This window comes from Anthonomus grandis, chromosome 3, assembly GCF_022605725.1.
Source record: "Anthonomus grandis grandis chromosome 3, icAntGran1.3, whole genome shotgun sequence".
NCBI lineage: Eukaryota > Metazoa > Arthropoda > Insecta > Coleoptera > Curculionidae > Anthonomus > Anthonomus grandis.
The window spans coordinates 32,473,122-32,492,911 of record NC_065548.1 but is presented as its reverse complement, the minus strand read 5'-3'; the positions used below and the strand labels follow the sequence as shown (position 1 = coordinate 32,492,911).

At 33.8% G+C, this 19,790-nt stretch overlaps 3 protein-coding genes across 3 annotated transcripts in view; all 3 read left to right on the top strand.

The window, feature by feature from the left end:
- The window catches only part of LOC126734395 (protein O-mannosyl-transferase 2), a 101,401-nt gene that overhangs the window by 34,374 nt on the left and 47,237 nt on the right, over window positions 1–19,790 (top strand). The window lies entirely within an intron of this gene.
- LOC126734403 (4-hydroxybenzoate polyprenyltransferase, mitochondrial) lies at window positions 3,516–4,859 on the top strand. The gene has a single exon (XM_050438026.1). The coding sequence runs from the start codon at window positions 3,642–3,644 to the stop codon at window positions 4,761–4,763; it is 1,122 nt and encodes a 373-aa protein (XP_050293983.1). The 5' UTR covers window positions 3,516–3,641; the 3' UTR covers window positions 4,764–4,859.
- On the top strand, window positions 11,631–19,684 carry LOC126734393 (uncharacterized). Its single transcript, XM_050438004.1, has 2 exons — window positions 11,631–17,544; window positions 17,611–19,684. Exons 1-2 carry the CDS (start codon window positions 12,621–12,623, stop codon window positions 17,787–17,789), a joined length of 5,103 nt encoding a protein of 1,700 aa, XP_050293961.1. The 5' UTR covers window positions 11,631–12,620; the 3' UTR covers window positions 17,790–19,684.

The following is a 19,790-nucleotide window of genomic DNA, read 5'->3' as shown; positions in this document are numbered from 1 at the left end:
GTTTTCATTTTTGCTTGATCGAATTGAGTTATTCCTAAAATTGATACGATACTGATTAGCGACTCTCTGGGCTGTCACATTTATCACATGATATTCCCTACAGAACTTAGTGTGTAGCTTTTGTCTGTAGCCAATTATTTGTTTTCTCAAGTTTATTACCTTAGGCTGTCTCGGTATTCCTGCGTAGTTTCCTGCATAGCACTTTCAGCAGGTGGAAATCGTGTTGGTATATGGCCTCTATAGGGTCATATATGGCCTCTATAGGGTCATATATGGCCGGCAGATAGTCCGCCATCTTTAGCTGTTTTAACTCCATCTTAGGAGACCATTCACTTATGCCAGAAGTATTTTCATTAAAGAAGTCAGAAGGATTGAGCTCGGCTTGTGCCCTTTCGTTTCTTGCTTTTGCCGATGGTTCTTGTGCTTTTAGATTGTTTTATATACATTTTCGCTTAAATCAAGTTCTTTTCAAATTCTTTAACAGATCCTTTGATATAAACCCCGTCATTGAAATTATAATTGGTATCGTACAAACTGCATGCATTTGCCATTGTCTCATAATTCGGCCTTCAAGGTCTCTGTATTTTGCTACCTTTTTAGCATGATTTTTCACCCCATTGTTATTGTTGAGAATGCTTACGTCAATTCTGCAATTTGCTTTACATTTAACTAGTTTCTTGTTGCAATTTAGTGGTTTTAAATTGCGAAGAATAAACCTTTCCTTTCGGGAAACAATTGTCACGAGACGACCAGCAGTTCGTCGCCTATTTATCGAAATAATCTCGGTTAATCTCACAGTAGTGTCTCATGCGGTGGTTTCTCCTTCCACATCTGAATTTTTTCGTTTTTTGGTTATCTGATGAGTAAGCAATTACTGGCTCTTTTAATTTTAAAGATGTGGAGTCGAAAATCTGGCATATTGCTTGGTAAAGGTTTGGTTGTTTTGGAGTTTGTTAATAATTTTTTTATATGCTAGTCTAATTGAAGATTCACTATTACTCTTCCACCTGCACATTGTAAATGGTATTTTTGGTTCATCCTCAAGCATACTCTAATTTTCTGCTGTAATTTCACAATACCTATTTGGCTTCAGTTGTTAAGTAGTTAAGCGCGTTACAAGCATTCCTTTTAATGGATTTTATTAGATTCTTACTACGAAGCTTAGGTTTTAACAGCCTTTGTAGTCTTTTAATTCTTGTTCAACATTTGTAACTTCGTTTTGTAATAATTGATTCATTGAGCACGCTTATTCCCGATATATGATGCTATTACCATCCTAAAATTTATACCCACCTTTTTTAATTTGAAGTCATTACTCTAGCAGGTTTTTTTGTGTCGACTAGCAGTTTAAGGTCATTCATAATAAGCAGATGATTGATTTTCGCAATTTCTTTATGTCACACTGGCACTCTCATAATAAAAAGGATTAAGAGCCAGGCACAACCACAGAGGATGGTAACTGGTTTGTGGCACGTCATGTGGACATTTCGCTTTCCAGGAATAACACAATGCACGGATCGATTTTATATATCTTTAGCATCTGTAGTAATCAGTCGTGAGTTGAAAGTCTATTATAATCAACGTAAGCCACATACATGTTTCTGTAGTTTTTGACCGCTTTATTACAAATAATAAAGTCTATGGTTAAACGTATTTAAAGAGCATTTTGTCAACATGCTTTCTACACAGTGCTTATATAAGCTTAGCTCATATAAATTCGGGAGTATCATCTGTGTTAGTTTTTTCTGTTGGTAGCAGATATGTGGTGCCTTGTGTCAGGAGTCCGGGCATAGTTTGTTGGTTATCCATGACATTTTGATGCGGACGAATGTGATTTTCTTAAACTAGTAGTTAAGTTCTGGCGCCTTCCATTTTTGTATGTGTGAAATTACTTTAGCAGCTTCTTCTACTGTAAATAGGCGGTGTTGCATTATGCTAAAGTGTGCTGTAATATTTTCTTCTTCGGCATTCAAGGGCGTGAATTGGTCTGAAGTTTTAGGTTTGCCAAAAGTTTTAGTTGATTTCCCCAAAGGTTTTTAATTCATTCTTTGCTAGGGTTATCGCATTTATTTAGAGATCTATAGATTGGATCTTTTTCAGACCTTTTAAATTTAAATAGAGCGTTATCTTGGTTACATGTGTTGCTGGTTTTAAACTTTCTAAGATGTTCACTATAAACAAAGATCTTTTGTTTTAATGTGTCACGCATTCTTTTATTTTAGTATTTTGTCTATCGTGCTACGAATGCATATGGTTTGACTTCCTTTTGTTCTTACGCCTCTGATAACTTCTGTCATCCTTTTAATATCTCCTTTAATTTGGTTGATCTTTTTAGTCATGCAATATTTCCATGAAGCTAGATGAGGTTTGGTATGCTTTTGTATGCTCACTTTTTTGTATTGAATTTTACTTTTCTAGCAGCGTAAAAGATAATGTAAAGCATCCAATGTTGGCTACCTCTTGAGTATATCTGGGTTAGACAACTGTGTTCTTCATATTGGGAGTTTTGCAAGTTTTTTTGACGTTTTGATTTCAGGCAAGGCTGGTCTGTTCAATCGGGTCTAAGTCATTGTATTTTATTTATTTTTGTTAGCCATTATATCACATAAATTTTTATATTACTCTTTGTCTTTAGGTAACATGGGTACAGTTTCACCGGTATTTTTGTTCAGAGTTCCTTTTAATTTGTTTCTGTATGAACTTTTTTGGGAGTTTTCGTTTAAATGGAGAGTATTTGATTAGTATTGATTCCGGTATAAGTTTGTTTCTGAGGATTACTCGAGATTGATCGGCTAGTGTAGTAAACCATTATGATTTCTGCATGTAGTTTTTGTTGGTATCCAATAATATCTCTTCCAAGATTTGTAACTGTATAGGAAGTTGGCATAATCAATGGTTCATATCTGCGTCCATTTCATGGGTTGTCTAGATAGACCCGTCTGAGTGAGTACTGGCTGTTCTTTGCGATTATTGGTATATTCCATCATTTAGGAAGTAGAAAAAGTAAAACACGTCTATCAAATATCTATATCTAAGACAAGTACCATCTTTGATGATATTTGTTTCTATTATTTTTAAGTGCTAATTACTTGTTGCTTTAGGAAAGAATATTTTGTTTTACCTTTATGTAGTCATATTTATAATATTGAATGATATAAGTACTGGTCGCTCATTATAACATTCGTTCTATATTTATATTATTACACCAGGTTCTCTATTATATTATACAGGCCTTTCTATATTTTTTTAGTGCAGAGTTATAAACACGTTCTGACATTTCGAAAAGTTCTTTTCCAAAACTTCGATTTCAAGTCTATTTCTCGACAACCCAAATTTCTCTATTTTCAGAAATGATGAATTTTCCTCCCACCGTCTTACAAATTCAAACCTCGCGAGCTTATGAACTGGCTCTTAGGGTGAGGGCTCTCATCAAGCGGCATATCACGGTGACGCAATTGCCATGTAAAAGCGCCCTAAAAGAACGTTTATGAGTCAAAATGACATAAGAAGCTAAATGTCATTTTTGTCTAAATACTGTAAATAGTGTAAAATGCAAATTGGCAATTTAAAGTCGTAAATAATGGTTTCATAAACGGAACGTGTTTGGCGGAAGAAATGTAACCAAAAATTAAGGCTTCGTAATGTTTGCTATAAAATATTTTAAGCGAGTGAATCAGTTCCCTATTTGGAAACATGCTGCTCCAAGTTTCGAGGTTAGAAATCATGTTTTGAATCATAAAATATTCTTTGAACCCTATCAATGTTCGACCACCTCAGCTACACAAGACGAAAAAAAAAATGATACACTTGCCAATAGATTTGTCAATAAAGTGCCCCAAAAAATTAGGCCATATCTAAAACTGATGAGGTTAGATAGGCCTGTGGGTTCTTGGCTCTTGTTCTGGCCTGGAGCTTGGGGCATAGCATCTGCAGCAAGTCCAGGATGCCTCCCTGATATGTATTTATTAACTTTGTTTGGTGCTGGATCAGTCATAATGCGAGGGGCAGGCTGTACAATAAATGATATGTGGGACCGAAATATTGATTCGAAAGTTGACAGAACCAAAGATAGACCTTTAGTTTGTGGTGACATTTCAATGAAAAAATCAGTTTTATTTCTTGGAGGGCAGTTAAGTCTTGGATTGGCAATCTTGCTTCAGTTAAACTGGTACAGTGTTGCTCTTGGTGCAAGTTCACTAGCTTTAGTAATAACTTATCCATTAATGAAGAGAATTACATATTGGCCCCAATTGGTGTTGGGATTTACTTTTAATTGGGGCACCTTGTTGGGTTATAGTGCTGTTAAAGGCTTTGTTGACCCAGCAGTTTGTGTGCCATTATATTTAGCAGGAGTTTGTTGGACTATAGTATATGATACCATATATGCACATCAAGATAGGCTTGATGATTTGAGGATTGGCATCAAATCTACTGCAATAAGGTTTAATGAAGATACTAAAATATGGCTTACAGGTTTTACTTTGGTCATGTCAAGCTTGCTAGTAATATCAGGATTAATGAATAGTCAAACATGGCCATTTTATTGTGCAGTAGGTTTAGTTTCTTGTCATCTTCTCCGACAAATTTTTACTCTTAATATTAATAATGCATTAGATTGTTCTCAGAAATTTATTTCAAACTCTTGGGTGGGCTTTATTTTGGTTACTGGGATCATTTTGGGAAATTATTTTAAAGGTAACCATGTAGATAAAAATGTGGGTATTGAATTAGAAAAAAAACAGGCTTTAAATTTTGTTGCTTAAATGTATGTAAATACTTTACAGTTTGGTATTTATTAATAATTATAGGATGTGTTGTTCCTTATTTGTGATAATTCTAAATAAAGTCAATAAAAAATGGATTGTTTTTTTACTTAATCTTCTATTTTATGATATATTTTAACTATAATATTATATATATATTTATTATGAATATATTAATAATATTTTATATTTCCGATGACCAATCCCCTATTTTTAAACTCTTTTTTTCTCTAATTTTTCAATATTTTTTAATTATCTGCATTTCTCATAATCAAATCAAAAAATGCTTTATTGTTTCTAACAAAATTGTTTTAAACAAAGCTAGAAAATATGTATTCCTGTCTGAATAAACATAACACAACTTACAAATAATAGAGCTAAAGCAGTCATAAAAAATTTTAAAAATAATTAAAATACAAAACAGTACATAAAATAAACTTTTACTCATACAGCAATAATGAGATACCTAAACTAAAGCATAACATCCCACAATAAAACAGTAAAAACTTGAACAGAACTCTTTCAAAAGAAAAGATTTCAAGGTTATTAGTGTTAAAATTGGTCATTGTAACATTCCTGAACGTCATAATAGGCTCAAGACACAAATAACCTTTTGACTTCCCTCATAAAATTCATTTTCTTCATATATTTTTCTGGTTTTACTGGGTAAATGTTTAAAAAAATGTTGTCCATTGTAACTAAGAATCAAGCACCTGGGAAGTTCTAGGTACTAGTAATAATAGCTTATAGGTTAGTCTGTTGGTACATGTAGATAAATTTTAACTCGAGTATTCCTATACTTCTTATGAATTAGGGATACATGTAAATAATCTAAAGATGACAGTATTCAAATTTTGTTTGCTATAGAAAGTGGTTGACCTGAGCTATTAGATACATGAGTAACACAAATCCAGGTCTTAGTCATGTCTCTAATAGCTGCTTTTTGCATGATATGTATATACTATATGCATTAGCTGTTTAGCGCAAGAGCCCCAAAATCATATACCATACTGTAAGTGGGATTTAATTAATGCAAAATATGCCTGACTTGATATATTTTTATCTGAGTTATTTGAAGTAAAGCACAATCATTTGATGATAACTTTTTATTTAGGTTTTGCTTGTGACTCAAATTTTAGCCTTTTTGTAAATCTAAGAATTCGTTTATTATAGTCTGTTAACATTTGATTTTCCAGAAAAAATGTCCCTAAGTTATGTTTAATGTCATAATGTTTGTTTGTAAAATATTAAAACATACTTCATTTGAGTCACAGCATCTTTTAATTGCACATGGATCATGATCTGTGATTTAAGGGACTACCCTCATCCCCACCCTTATACAGGGAGCAACATCTTCAAACAGCTAGGAATTTCACCTGACGCCAAAGAGAGATTATAGCATCTCCAAGAAATTTATTTGCATTTCCAGGCAATTCATAAAGTATTTTCAATGAAATATGATTCCATTCTGTAGCTTTTTTATTTTCTAACTCTAAAATAACTTTTTTGATTTCATATTGACAAAGGTACATGAATTCCATCTAAAAATTAGTATTACTTTTAATTTGAATTTATAAATGGAAGGCTTTGTTGCCATAGAATTCATTTAAATCATTGGCATTCAATTTAGTTGCTGACACTGTTTTGCACCTAATTTCATGAATAATATTCCGGGCTTCCTTTTACTTGTTAGAAGGTTGAATTCTATTTTGGTAATATAGTTGCTTTGCTGCTTTAATTATTGTATAATAATTCTAGACCTGTATGAGTTAAAATAGTCAACTATAAGCACATTTTGCAGATTAAATTTTCCTATATAATGGAGTGCTCTTACATAATTTCTCCTAAATAATATATCCCATCCTCTCCTTGTTTTTTCTCTGAACTAAAAATCTGCACCGTCTTGTGACCAGAAATTGCACCATTTTTTACTACGCATTCAACGTTTTCTTGGATATAGTTGGAAACAACATAATCTATTAATGTAGAAGAGTAATTCTTGTGGACTGTAACATGCTGATTTAGGCCATAGCTATTAATTAAATTTTGTAACATAATAGTATTAGAATCCAAAACACCATCTAATTAATTAAAATCTAAATTAACAAAGAATCAATTGACAGCACAGATTTCGAATAAACATTCTTGTGGTTGTCAAAATTATTGATTGATTGATTTCGCCACCATATCCAGCTGAACGTCAAAACTTATCCAATACTACACAATTGTCTAAATGTAAATACTGCATAATTGTCTTAAGTGTCTAACAAGATACTTAAACTCTTAAGTTAACGCTTGAAGTTATTTCTACATGACTGCAAGTTTATTATACATCACCAAAGAGAAATGGTCACTACTGGGATTAGTTGTAAAAAAAATTAATTGGGATAATGTAATTGCAAAGAAAATATACATAATTGTTTTATTGCTTTTTTTGTTGGTTTTTAAAACTTCTACTGTAGGTAAAATTACATGTTATTAAGTCTGGGTAGGTGAATCTACTTTTATCAAAAGCTTTTCCATCTTAGACAAGTTTCTAATCTCAGGTCATTTAATGTGCTTGCTTATCCTTAAGCTTAGTACGGGTTAATGATAAACAAAATTCCTTTAATTTGTAATAAAACTAATTAATTGTTTAAATATATTATTCCAATTTCTTGATATTGGATCAACCCCAAAAATATAATAATAAATAAGAAAAAAAATGCAATTATCAAAACCAGATTTAAATAAATTAATATTAGAAAACTGAAATATAAATTTTAACAAATAAAAATTGCCCTCATCTAAGTTAACTAACTTAATAAGTAATTTATAATTTGGTTTAATTAAGTTGAAATATGCTTCGGTAGCTTGGTCACCAATATTCACATTCATAATTTAGAGCAGGTTCAAAGGCGATTTTTTAAATATTGACGGTGTAAGTGTGATCTAGCTCTGAGGTGGGCTCGCAAGAAAGTTCCTATTGAACATATTATGTCCTAATCGTCTTTACACTACAGGGTGGTAAAATTGAAAGAAAAACCTTTTTTACATATATTTGAGGCATGCATTCAAATGTTTTACCGAAAAAATTTCTAAAGAAAAATGCTGAAGATTATTCTTTCAACTTTACCCTACGGTACGCTACTGATTTTTATTACTGTCGCAATATTAAAAAACACTTTGTACATTTATTAAAGACGATCGTAAAACAAACTTAAAGACAAACTTGAAGCCACAACTATTTACAGAGAAAACTCCTTAAAAAAATACAAACACAATATTTAATGTTTATTAATTATGGTTTTTATGTAAATATATGAACTTATTTAAAAAACCGTAGTATGAGCGTGACAAAATTAGAGAAACTTTTTTATATTAACAAAATTAAAGCGAAAAATTCTTAATATAAAAACTATAAAATATTAATATTTAATCCAATAGGCATTATTTTCAATTAGGGCTGCACAATGTATGGGCATGGAATCAACTAAATTATTGATAACATTATCATCAATCGTCTTCCATGCTTTTTCGACTTCGTCATGTAATTGTGCTGCATTTCTGATATTTTTTATTCGAATTTGGTTATCTGCGATCTCCCACAAATTTTCTATCAGATTAAGATTCGGTGACTGAAGTGGCCATTTCAAAACTTTAATGCTGTTTTCTGTAAACCATTGCTTTACACTTTTGGAGGTATGTTTAGGATCGTTGTCATGTTGGAGCACGAATTTTAACGGCATTTCCCATTCTGCATAGGGCAGCATAACATTTTCTAGGATGTTTCGATACTCAAATCGGTCCATTTTTACGCAAATTTTATATAATGGCCATATACCATCTGCAAAAAAGCAACCCCACACAATTATATTACTTCCTCCATGCCTTACTGTCGGGTTAACATGTTTAGGCTGTAGTTTTTTTCTCTTCTGGTCGACTTATTCACCTCACACCATCGCTACCAAAAATTCAAAATTTTGATTCCTCGGAAAACAACACTTTTCTCCAGTCTTTGACCATCGAATTACGATGAAAAGTTGCAAAAAGTAACCTACTGTCCCTATTTTTTTTTTTAAGCAAAGGTTTCTTTGCAAGTTTTCTTGCTTTCAAACCAGCTTCAACCAGATACCTTTAAATTGTTATTGAGGACACACTTGCACCTTCCCGATTGGCCAAAATTTTTGAGCCGGCATCTTAGGATCACTTTGACTTATCCTTTTTATACGCCGATCTAGTTTTTTAGAGGTTTTTCTGGTGGCGGCCACCTCTTTTGAGCTACTTACCACGAATTCGAAATTTCTTCATAAATTTTTAAATCTTTTCCGGCAGAAAATTGCTTTGCAATATTGGTTTGAGAGAAACCTGCTTTATACGCATATAATGCGTTCTTTCAGATTAATTGAAAAATAAATTCTGCAAGGCATATTTTAATAAGTATAAAAGAAATTATATAAGTAATGCAAATATATGGTACACTTTTAGTCTTAACAAAATACTAATATTACAAAAAAATTATCGGCATATTTTGGAATGGTGGAACTTGTAGGTATGTCCTGTTTTGCAATCATCAAATGGTACTGAACAGTTTTTATTTTTTAAATTTAAAATGATATTTGCAACAGTATGGGAACTGGTCACAGAAAAAAAACATCAAATTGGTTTTTGACACATTTGATAAAATATTTATATCTTCAAGGCCATCTGGTATGCATACTTCCTTACGTTTGGAGAATTTCCAAAACAGCTGTTACAATCATTTGGTGTTGATTCATGTCAGTCTTTTTCTGTTTTGATTTTAGGTTGTTTACTATTCTCCACATTTCTTTTTGACTATTTAAGGCATTTCTATTAGAATTTTCATTTGCTCGGTTCTTCGCAGAAGCTATTTGTAAATGTTTACAATGTCAGAAGTGTTTCGCAGCTTAGAAAGTTAAATAAAAAACTTGTTGCTTTTCTCATTTGTCTATGGTCTTCTGTTTACCAAACTATTGGCGAGCTATCTATTTTTTTGGTTTTCGCCTTTTCTGGAAATTGGTTCATTTCCTATTTATATACTTTCAAAAAACTGGTTGAATTTGTGGTCTAATGAACACTCACAAAAGTCCAGTTAAGCTGTATGATATTGTTAAATAAATTGCTTAGATCCGTTTTTGCTATAGGACGGTGTTCTATAATTGGCTTCTCCACTTTTATGGAAAAAACTACATTGAGATAAAGCCGTATCTGACAGGCCGTAAACTCCGGTGGCGTTAATGTGAGTAATAGTGTCAAAGTTGGAGATAATGTTGTCAATATAATTTATCTTATTAATCGAGTTAATTTGTATATCTTTGAATACATGCTAGTTGGATTAATTTAAGAGTAAGAGCCAATATACTGTAATGATATTGACAACGCTGCAAATATCAGCTGTTCGTCGTCATTCCAGAAGCATGGCGGTGACACAACCGGGCATGCACACATTTCTAGAGAAGCGTGGAAGGTTAGCGAATCTTCCGAAACCATGGTCTGGTGAGGAGTCATATGCCAACGTTGTGGTAACGTTTGTAACATGCACAAATCAAAAATTAAAAAAAAAAATCATCTGGAACAAGTTCATCCTCATCTATAATTAAGGATGTCGTTAAATATTAAGTAATTGATGCAGACTTAATAGTAGTTAAAGACAAAAGGCTAAAAAAAAACAAAATCCATGACAGCAAATATAGTGCTATGAAAATGGGTATTTTAACAATCTTCCATAACTTAATAATAAAAAAGTTTTCAATAATATAAGTTTTCAATAAGAAAGTCTTCATTTATTTTACTCCATGAAAAAACTCATTACCAACAAAAAATGCATACCCAAACAACCCTTATGGGCCATTATCAAAAAAGGGCAATTTTGCCGTCCCTAACGATTTTTCGCAAACTCAATATATATATTTTTTTTAATAATTAATAACTAATTGTAACAAAGCACTAAATCCAGAAAAAAATCGAATAAATAATATTTTCTTAGTTTTTTTTTTATCCCAAACCACCAAAAAATCACCTCTGTTATCGCCCCTTTCCCAGCCTAGAAATATGTTTTTGTAGCTTAAACACAATTAAAAATTGAATATACCACAGTTATCATATACTTATGCTACTCATGTTTATATCAATCAATAATAACCAATAATTAAATAGTTTAAACGTTTTCACGATTTTATTGTTGTTTAAACGTTTGTCCCTACTTTAACCGTCACCTCCATTATCAACAAGAAAATGGTGTATATCGCATTTGGCAAAGCATACCGCATCACCTCCATTATCAAAAATTTTTGGTGAGTTTTAAATAATCTACAATTCTTTTTTCTTGTTTGATCTCTTAGGAAGTTATTTTGATGTAAGTAATCAAATACTTGATTTGTTGCTAAATAATCTTTTTATTTTATAAGAGCTGAGCGATTTTTGCCTCCTCCTTTAACAACTGGTGATAACGGTGGTGACAGGTGATTATGAGGTGACCATAGTTTGTATTTTCTAACTAAATGTCTATAGTTTAAGCCTACTAAGGTTAAAATTTGATTAGATAAAAAGATGCTCCAACTTACAAATAGCAACCCTTTTTATTTATCTTTTTTTTTTCTTAAATTTAGACTAGGATGCCAAAGGCAAAGCGATCTTCAGTGGATGCAGCCGCTGAAAAGCGCAAAGAGCAAGTTCGAGTAAATATGCAGCATATGAAGAAGGGAATAAAAGCAGATGCAGGCAAATATGAAGAATATAAACAAAAAGAAAGGAAGAGATATCAAAAAAGAAAAGAATGTGGAAAAACTAAAACGATTTCCCTTTTAAGTAGTAGAGAAAAAAACCGTTCGCAAAGATTGGAAAGAACGGGCTAGAAGGTTGTTAAGTTTTCATTTAATTTTCATTTAGTTTATTTAGTTCATATTAATTCTTGTTCTTTTATCACTCGGTATTTTTCTTTAGTTAAATTTAATGCCTTTGGTTGACTCACCTTGTTAAGGAAGTATTTCATTTGTTAAAATATTTTATTTTTTTTGTTGAATTTCAACACCTCGTTTTGAGGCCTTAAACAGTGCGCGACACATTCGAGCTCTAATCGTCAAACAGTTTAGAGTCGCGACTCAACACCGAAAAATCGCTAGCGTGAAAGTGTAGATAATTCGCAAATCTCGGCCACCGATAATAGAAGGTAAGGTCTCACAACAGCGTTTTCCAAGTTTTTTAGTTAATTTCATTAAGTGTTTACGGTCCACTAAATTACCTTTTTTTCATCGTGAGTTAACTAACTTTTTTATTTTATTTTTTTATTTGAACCCAGCGCAATTAATCAACATTATTTTTGGTCACTTCGAACCGCATTTTTGCTATTCACACTTTGGCCTTTTGAAAATTAACTTATAATTTTATAGAATAAACCGCCCAGTTAATTCAATCATATAGGCTTAAAAAGTACAATTAATTAGTTGATCAATTTTCTTCTCTTTTTTAATTTCAAAAATACATTGCATTATTCATTTCATCTTTAGTTGGTTTGCAGATAGTTTAAATATCGATCGCGAACATTTCATATTTTCTTAACAAGAATTTATGAATTATCGTTTAAATCAACACAGGTCGTTTTTCAAGTTGAATTCTTTTGCAGGATTATATCTAAAGGTAAACAGTGCACATCTTTTTTTCCAATAGGTTTCATTTTTATATTGGTTTTAACAGGGTGTCACAAGTTCATTCATTGGAGTTTTTTAATTGTTGCTTGTACTGTATACGCAACATCATTCTCGTTTTTTTATAGTCGGTCTAAAGTCGGTCTTGAGACTCCGTTTCTTGCCTTGAACTTTTCTTCTGTTTTCTTCGTTTTTTTTTTTCAGATATAGTAGGATGTCCGATAAACTGAAAAGAGCCAAAGTTCTTAGACAAACTGAATTTAATCGTCTATCGGATATTCTTAATATATCGAGAAGTGCTAAAGAAGACACTTCCCAACACATAATCTTTAAATTGAGTTATGATATTTTGGAATCAATTAGAACTGAGTTTTTCAAGCAGCATAACGTTGTCATTAGTTGCATTCTAGATGATGAGGATCAATTCACCGAACAAGACGCGGTACGAAGCTCATTTGAAAAAGATTTTTGGTATATTAAATCGATTTATTTTGAGCTGTTTGGAGAATCATTGACTACAAATACTTCGTCTTCATCATCTAGTAATCAGTCCCATGTAACACTGCCAAAATTAGAGATTCCATCCTTTTCTGGAAATATTACACAGTTTGCCACTTTTAAGGATATGTTTGATGCTTTGATTCATAATAACAGTACTTTGCGTAACATAGAAAAATTTAATTATCTTTTGAGTTTCTTACGTGGTCAGCCTCTGACCTTGATTCAGAAGTTACCGATGACAGATGTCAATTACACAACCGCTTATGAAATGCTAGTTAAGCGATATGAAAACCCTCGTTTAGTTGCGGCCACACACTGGGCAGCCATCGAAAATACCCCCAAACTCACATCTGAGAATCCTGCCGAGTTAAGACAACTTTTGGATACATTTTCTGATAATCTTGCTGCATTAGAAAATCTTAACTTTCCTGTAGCTTCATGGGATTTCATTTTGGTTCAGATGTTGCTTAAACGCTTACATGTTTCTATTGCTACTGAATTCGAATTGCAATATGATTCACATACTACTCCATCATTTCAACAGCTTACAACCTATCTACATAAGCGTTGTGCCGCTCTCGACAATGTTTGCTCAGCCCTTCATGAAAAAGATAAAAAATCACTTAAGAGAGAGGATCGCTTCTCAAATTCCAAGGTTGCTCTTCTAGGCACTGAGCAATCTAAATCTAGCAGTTGTGCTATTTGTAAAACAGCACATTCTGTTTATCGTTGTCCTATCTTTTTAACAAAAACTCCTAATGATAGATACCAACTTGTAAAATCGCTGAAAATATGTTTAAATTGCCTAAGTAGTAGTCGTTCTGTCAAAGAATGTAAATCGCCGCATGTTTGTCATAAATGTAGACAAAAACATCATACTTTACTTCATTTTGAGAGAAATTATTTTTCTGGTAGTAGCAGCAGTACTACACCACCCGCACTCTCATCAACCAGCTCCATCCACAATGATCAACCATCTAGCTCTCAGGCGGACTCCAGGTCTACCAATTCTTCGCATCTGGTAGCGAGTAGCCTTAACAATTATAATTCTAGTAATGTGCTGCTTTCTACGGCTCTTATAGATATGTTAGATGGGTCAGGAACGTTCCAGAAAATTAGAATATTGCTTGATTCTGGCTCGCAACTTCACTTTATCTCACAAAATTGTGTTAAACGTCTTGGACTTACTTCCTATAAGACGCCTTGCTCCGTTCAAGGTATTGGAGAAGCTCATGTACAAAACTGTGCAAGAAGTGTATTTACCAAGATTCGACCTTGTAATAAATTCACTCCCAATTTTGATTTGGAAGCTGCAGTTCTTCCAAAAATTTGCGGGCTATTACCTAGTCATCCTATTTCTACCACAAACTGGCCTCATTTACGCAGCGCGTCCTTGGCTGACCCTTTCTATGATACTCCTAGCTCTATTGATGTATTAATAGGTGCTCCATTATTTCCCTATATTTTACTGGAGGGTAGGCTTACCGGTGACTATAATGAGCCAGTGGGAATTAACACTGTTTTTGGTTTTATATTGATGGGTAAAACGGTTTCCAACTCTTCACCTATCGCTACACAATCGCTTCTCTGTTATCAGGCATCAGTTAATGATACTTTGCAGAAGTTTTGGGAAGTTGAAGAAGTACCACATGTCAAAGTTTTATCTCCTGAGGACGAGAAATGCGAAAATATTTTCCGTAAAACTACGTATCGCAATCGGGATGGCCGATTTGTGGTTTCCTTGCCCTTCCGAGGTGATGAGCCTATTTTTTATGGAAGTAGAGAATTAGCTCTTCGCAATTTCTTATCGTTAGAACGCAGGTTACAGCAAAATCCGAAGCTTTATGCAGATTATGCTGCTTTTATAAAGGAATATTTAGATCAGAACCATATGGAATTAGTATCTTCAGATTTAATCCCAAAAAAATCGTTCTATATTCCACATCACTGTGTTTTAAAGGATTCAAGTCCCACTACTAAGCTTCGTGTCGTATTCAATGCCTCTGCCAAACCATCAGATGGTATGTCACTTAATGATCATCTTCTGTCTGGCCCGAAATTGCAAGCTGACATTTTTGCGTTGCTTCTTGGTTTTAGAATTCATCGCTTTGTTTTCCTAGCGGATATTCGTCAAATGTTTCGGCAAATTATCGTTAACCCTGCCCACACTGATTATCAGAGAATTGTTTGGCGCTTTTCTAAAGATCAACCTATAGCTGATTACCGCCTTCTCACGGTAACGTATGGACTAACATGCGCGCCTTATTTGGCTATCAAGTCATTGTTTGTTCTGGCTGAAGAGGAAAAGGATAATTTTCCTGAGGCCTCGCAAATTATTTTAAATTCATGCTATGTTGATGATCTAACTGGAGGTTCATCAACAATTGAAGATTCTAGAAAACTTCAAAAAGACTTAGTACTGATGCTGCAGAAAGGAGGGTTCGAACTTCGAAAGTGGTGTAGCAATGATCCTCGCTTGCTAGCTGATTTACCCCCTTCTTATTTGTATAATGAGGACATTTCTCTGAATTTTGATTCAGAAAGTCCGCTAAAAGTTTTAGGTCTTTATTGGAACCATTCCTCTGACGTGTTTCAATTTTTCGTTAACTCTGTGGATAGGGGTTGTACTAAACGCCTATTGTTATCTAATTTGGCAAAAATTTTTGATCCACTGGGCTTTCTTTCACCTTTAACGTTTCTCGTCAAGTTTTTAATTCAGCGTTTGTGGAATTTAAAGTTGGATTGGGATGCAACGCCTCCAAATGATATTCTTAATCTTTGGAAACAATATGTTAGCGATATTTTAACCCTTTCTAGCCTCAAAATTCCTCGCCTACTATTTCCCTATTCTCCTGTTGAAACTTTGGAACTACATGGTTTCTGTGATAGCTCCGAAAAGGGTTACTGTGCCGTTATTTATTTTTGTAGTTTACTACCTAACGGTCAGGCAACCACTCGTTTTAGTTGTGCAAAATCAAAAGTTGCACCACTAAAGACACTTTCTATACCACGTCTAGAACTTTGTGCGGCCGTGCTATTGTCTCGTTTGCTATCACATGTTTACGATATTTATAAAACATCTTTTGTTATCAATAAAATATACGCCTGGAGTGATTCTACAATAGCACTTTCTTGGATTAAAGCTTCTCCGCATCGGTGGAGTACTTTTGTTAGCAACCGCGTTTCTTTTATCCAAGAAAGATTACCTTTATCTTGTTGGCATCATGTTTCATCTGAGAATAATCCAGCCGACCTCGGTTCTAGAGGTTTGCTCCCTATGGAGTTATGTAATAGTTCGCTTTGGTGGGCGGGTCCTAGTTTTTTAATTAGCTCAACTCGCAACTGGATCCCCTTCATAAACACTCCTTCAACTTCACATGATTTACCTGAAGAAAAGAAAACATGTCTCTCAATTTTTTCTTCTAAGGGTTTTCTGGATAATCTTATTTCAAGGTTCTCGTCGCTCGACAAACTGAAACGCATTATGGCCTATATTCTTCGCTATAAGCATAATATTTCATTGCCCCGCAAAAAATATGAGGGTAACCTTACTTTGGTAGAACTCCACAATGCATTAATGCTTTTGGTTAGACATGTTCAGTCGCAAACCTTTTCCTCGGATATAATGTTAATTCAAGGAAATAAAATACCTTCGAAAGCGTTTAGAAAATTGAATGTTTTCCTAGATAGTGCTGGGATACTACGTGTCGGTAGTAGATTAAAACATTCTTTAAGTTTTAACAATAACTATCCCGCTCTCCTACCCAGTAATCACGAGTTTACAAGGCTTGTAGTTACTTTTTTTCATTTAAAGTATTTTCATGCTGGTGTGCAGAGTGTTCAGTTTCTTATTACACAGCAATTTTGGATATTGTCATCTAAAGCCGTTATTCGTCGTATTCTTGGTAAATGTGTTAGATGCTTTAGATGTAGGCCTCAGTCAATTCAACCTCCTATGGGTGATTTGCCTGCATCCCGCGTATCACAGGTAAAACCTTTTCTTCATACCGGCGTTGATTATGCTGGTCCATTCAATGTCATGATGTCTCGTTACCGCGGCTGTCGTACCAGTAAGGCCTATTTATGTTTGTTTGTTTGCTTTGCGACTAAAGCTTTGCATTTAGAATTGGTATCCAGTCTATCTACGGAAGCTTTCTTAGCTGCTTTGAGACGATTTGTAGCTCGCCGAGGTCGCTGCCAACATTTGTACAGCGATTGTGGTAGCAACTTTATTGGTGCATCCAAGCAGTTAAATAATTTTATGTTAAAATCCGCCGCATCTGAAGGTATAACATGGCATTTTAACCCCCCCTCTGCGCCCCACTTTGGAGGATTGTGGGAGGCCGGAGTGAAATCTGTAAAAACTCATTTATACAGAGTCATTGGTATGCAGTGTTTGACCTATGAGGAGCTAAATACTGTATTGGTTCAGATTGAAGCCTTTCTTAACTCGCGACCTCTTACACCCTTTAGTAATGATCCCAATGATATGACTGCTCTAACCCCGGGTCATTTCCTGACCCTGGAACCTCTGAGTGTTCCTCCTGAATTGGATGTCAACTCACTTCCCGTTCGTCAATTGGATCGTTGGCAAATGCTTCAAAAAATGCACCAAGATTTTTGGCGTCGTTGGTCTGGTGAGTACTTGCATACGTTGCACCAACGTGCTAAGTGGCATAAATCCAGTGGTAATCTTTCACCAGGAACTTTAGTTTTAATTCGCAATGATTTGGCCCCTCCTCTGCATTGGTCAATGGGCCGCATAACTGAGGTACATCCAGGTTTAGATGGAATAGTGAGCGTTGTTACTGTTCGCACTAGTAATGGGACTTTAAAGCGACCTGTGGTGAAGCTCTGTCCTTTGCCACTTTCGGAGGACTGAAAAATGCAATGCATTTTGGTGGGCGGTATGTTAAGTTTTCATTTAATTTTCATTTAGTTTATTTAGTTCATATTAATTCTTGTTCTTTTATCACTCGGTATTTTTCTTTAGTTAAATTTAATGCCTTTGGTTGACTCACCTTGTTAAGGAAGTATTTCATTTGTTAAAATATTTTATTTTTTTTGTTGAATTTCAACACCTCGTTTTGAGGCCTTAAACAGTGCGCGACACATTCGAGCTCTAATCGTCAAACAGTTTAGAGTCGCGACTCAACACCGAAAAATCGCTAGCGTGAAAGTGTAGATAATTCGCAAATCTCGGCCACCGATAATAGAAGGTAAGGTCTCACAACAGCGTTTTCCAAGTTTTTTAGTTAATTTCATTAAGTGTTTACGGTCCACTAAATTACCTTTTTTTCATCGTGAGTTAACTAACTTTTTTATTTTATTTTTTTATTTGAACCCAGCGCAATTAATCAACAAAGGTCAAGATTAAGAAAAAGGGAAAATGCAAATTTTCAGAAAGAATTGGCAGTTAATACTCCAGCCGCAACTTTTCTTTAATCCCAAGGCCGTTAGAATTGGTTCATAATGTATAAGCTGGTCAGCAGGCTACTCCAAGTAGACAAAATGTAACTGGTAAAGCTGTAGCCCGAAAAAATCAAAAGAAGCTTAAAACAGAAAACAGAGAATTGCAACAAAAAGTGAAGGAGCTAACAAAAAAAGTAGAAAAATATAAATAAAAAAAATATGCCCCTAGTTTGATAATGGTTCTTATACACAATAGTATGCTATTTATTGAAATAAATATAGATTTTGATCTTGAGATGTGTGCTCTCCACATTAAGCAATATTTACTTAACGCCTGCGCAATCCATAATTGAAGATGAAGCAGAAATAAAACATATGTATATTAAATCAATTGTCTCCCCATTTCATGATACCAGGAGACATGAACGGGTATAATTGAATATAGGCGTCATCAAATAATAAAGGATAAATAATTGAAAGAATTTCAAATGGTAATAACATATGTCTGTTAAATTCAAAGTCAGTTTACTTTCACTGTTCCTCATAAGTACCTTTATGAAACTTTGGTCTGTCTATTTGTAGCTCGAATAATATTGTTATGAAAATTTAAATACATTAAGTATGCTCATAGTTTTTAGACTGTTTTTAGTATCTGCGATTTGACCTTTTTTAGACTATATTAAGCAAAAAAAATTGGCGTATGAATCATTTTTCTTTGAAAAAAAAAAGAAAAAAAAAACATGACAAAGTGTACCTAGGTACCTATGTACCATATAAACACGCTTTTGAAAAGCCATCGTATGCTATGTAATCGTAAGGATTCTATGGCATTATGGCAACGATGTAAATGAGATTTTTAGTGCCAGTTCTCATCAAAAAACATCACGTATCCTGATTACAATCCGCGGCTTACTTGCGTCTCAGTGCTAAGAGCTTCGCGCTTACCACCAATGGAAGCTCCCTCACCAGTCCTGGATTTACACTAGGGGCAGTCGGGGCAAGTGCCCAGGGCGGCAAATCTCAAGAAAGAAAAGAAAATATTTTCAACGGTTATACTTATAAATTACCATGTGGAATGTTTACATGTCAAATATTGAGAGTAAAATTTGCTTTAATGAAGTAATTGCGAAGATATCTTCGAACAGTTCGCAACACAAAAAGTCAGACGCGTCTTTCGATGAAAACGACACGCTCATATACATCTTTAGATTTCAGATCGTTTTTCGAAACTGTTAAATATATTTTCATTGTCTACATGATCAAACAAGTCTGTAATTACAAGTCCGTCTCCATTTTGCAATTGTATTAAATGACAGAACATTTTACATCTTTCAATTCTTAATAAAAAGTATTTTTCTTCTGTTATTTTATATTTTTTTGTCTTAACCTCCCTTCGAGATAAAAAAAAAAGACGAAAGCAAATTATATTTAATTGGATACAAATTAATTTTTAAAATAAGGATTTTACTAG

What these genes read in the sequence shown, in the direction of transcription:
- LOC126734393 (XM_050438004.1), top strand. Translation starts at nt 12,621, where the DNA reads ATGTCCGATAAACTGAAAAGAGCCAAAGTTCTTAGACAAACTGAATTT. An exon ending in TTTTTGGCGTCGTTGGTCTG is followed by an intron (nt 17,545 to 17,610) that starts GTGAGTACTTGC and finishes ATCTTTCACCAG; the next exon opens with GAACTTTAGTTTTAATTCGC.
- LOC126734403 (XM_050438026.1), top strand. Translation starts at nt 3,642, where the DNA reads ATGTTTGCTATAAAATATTTTAAGCGAGTGAATCAGTTCCCTATTTGG.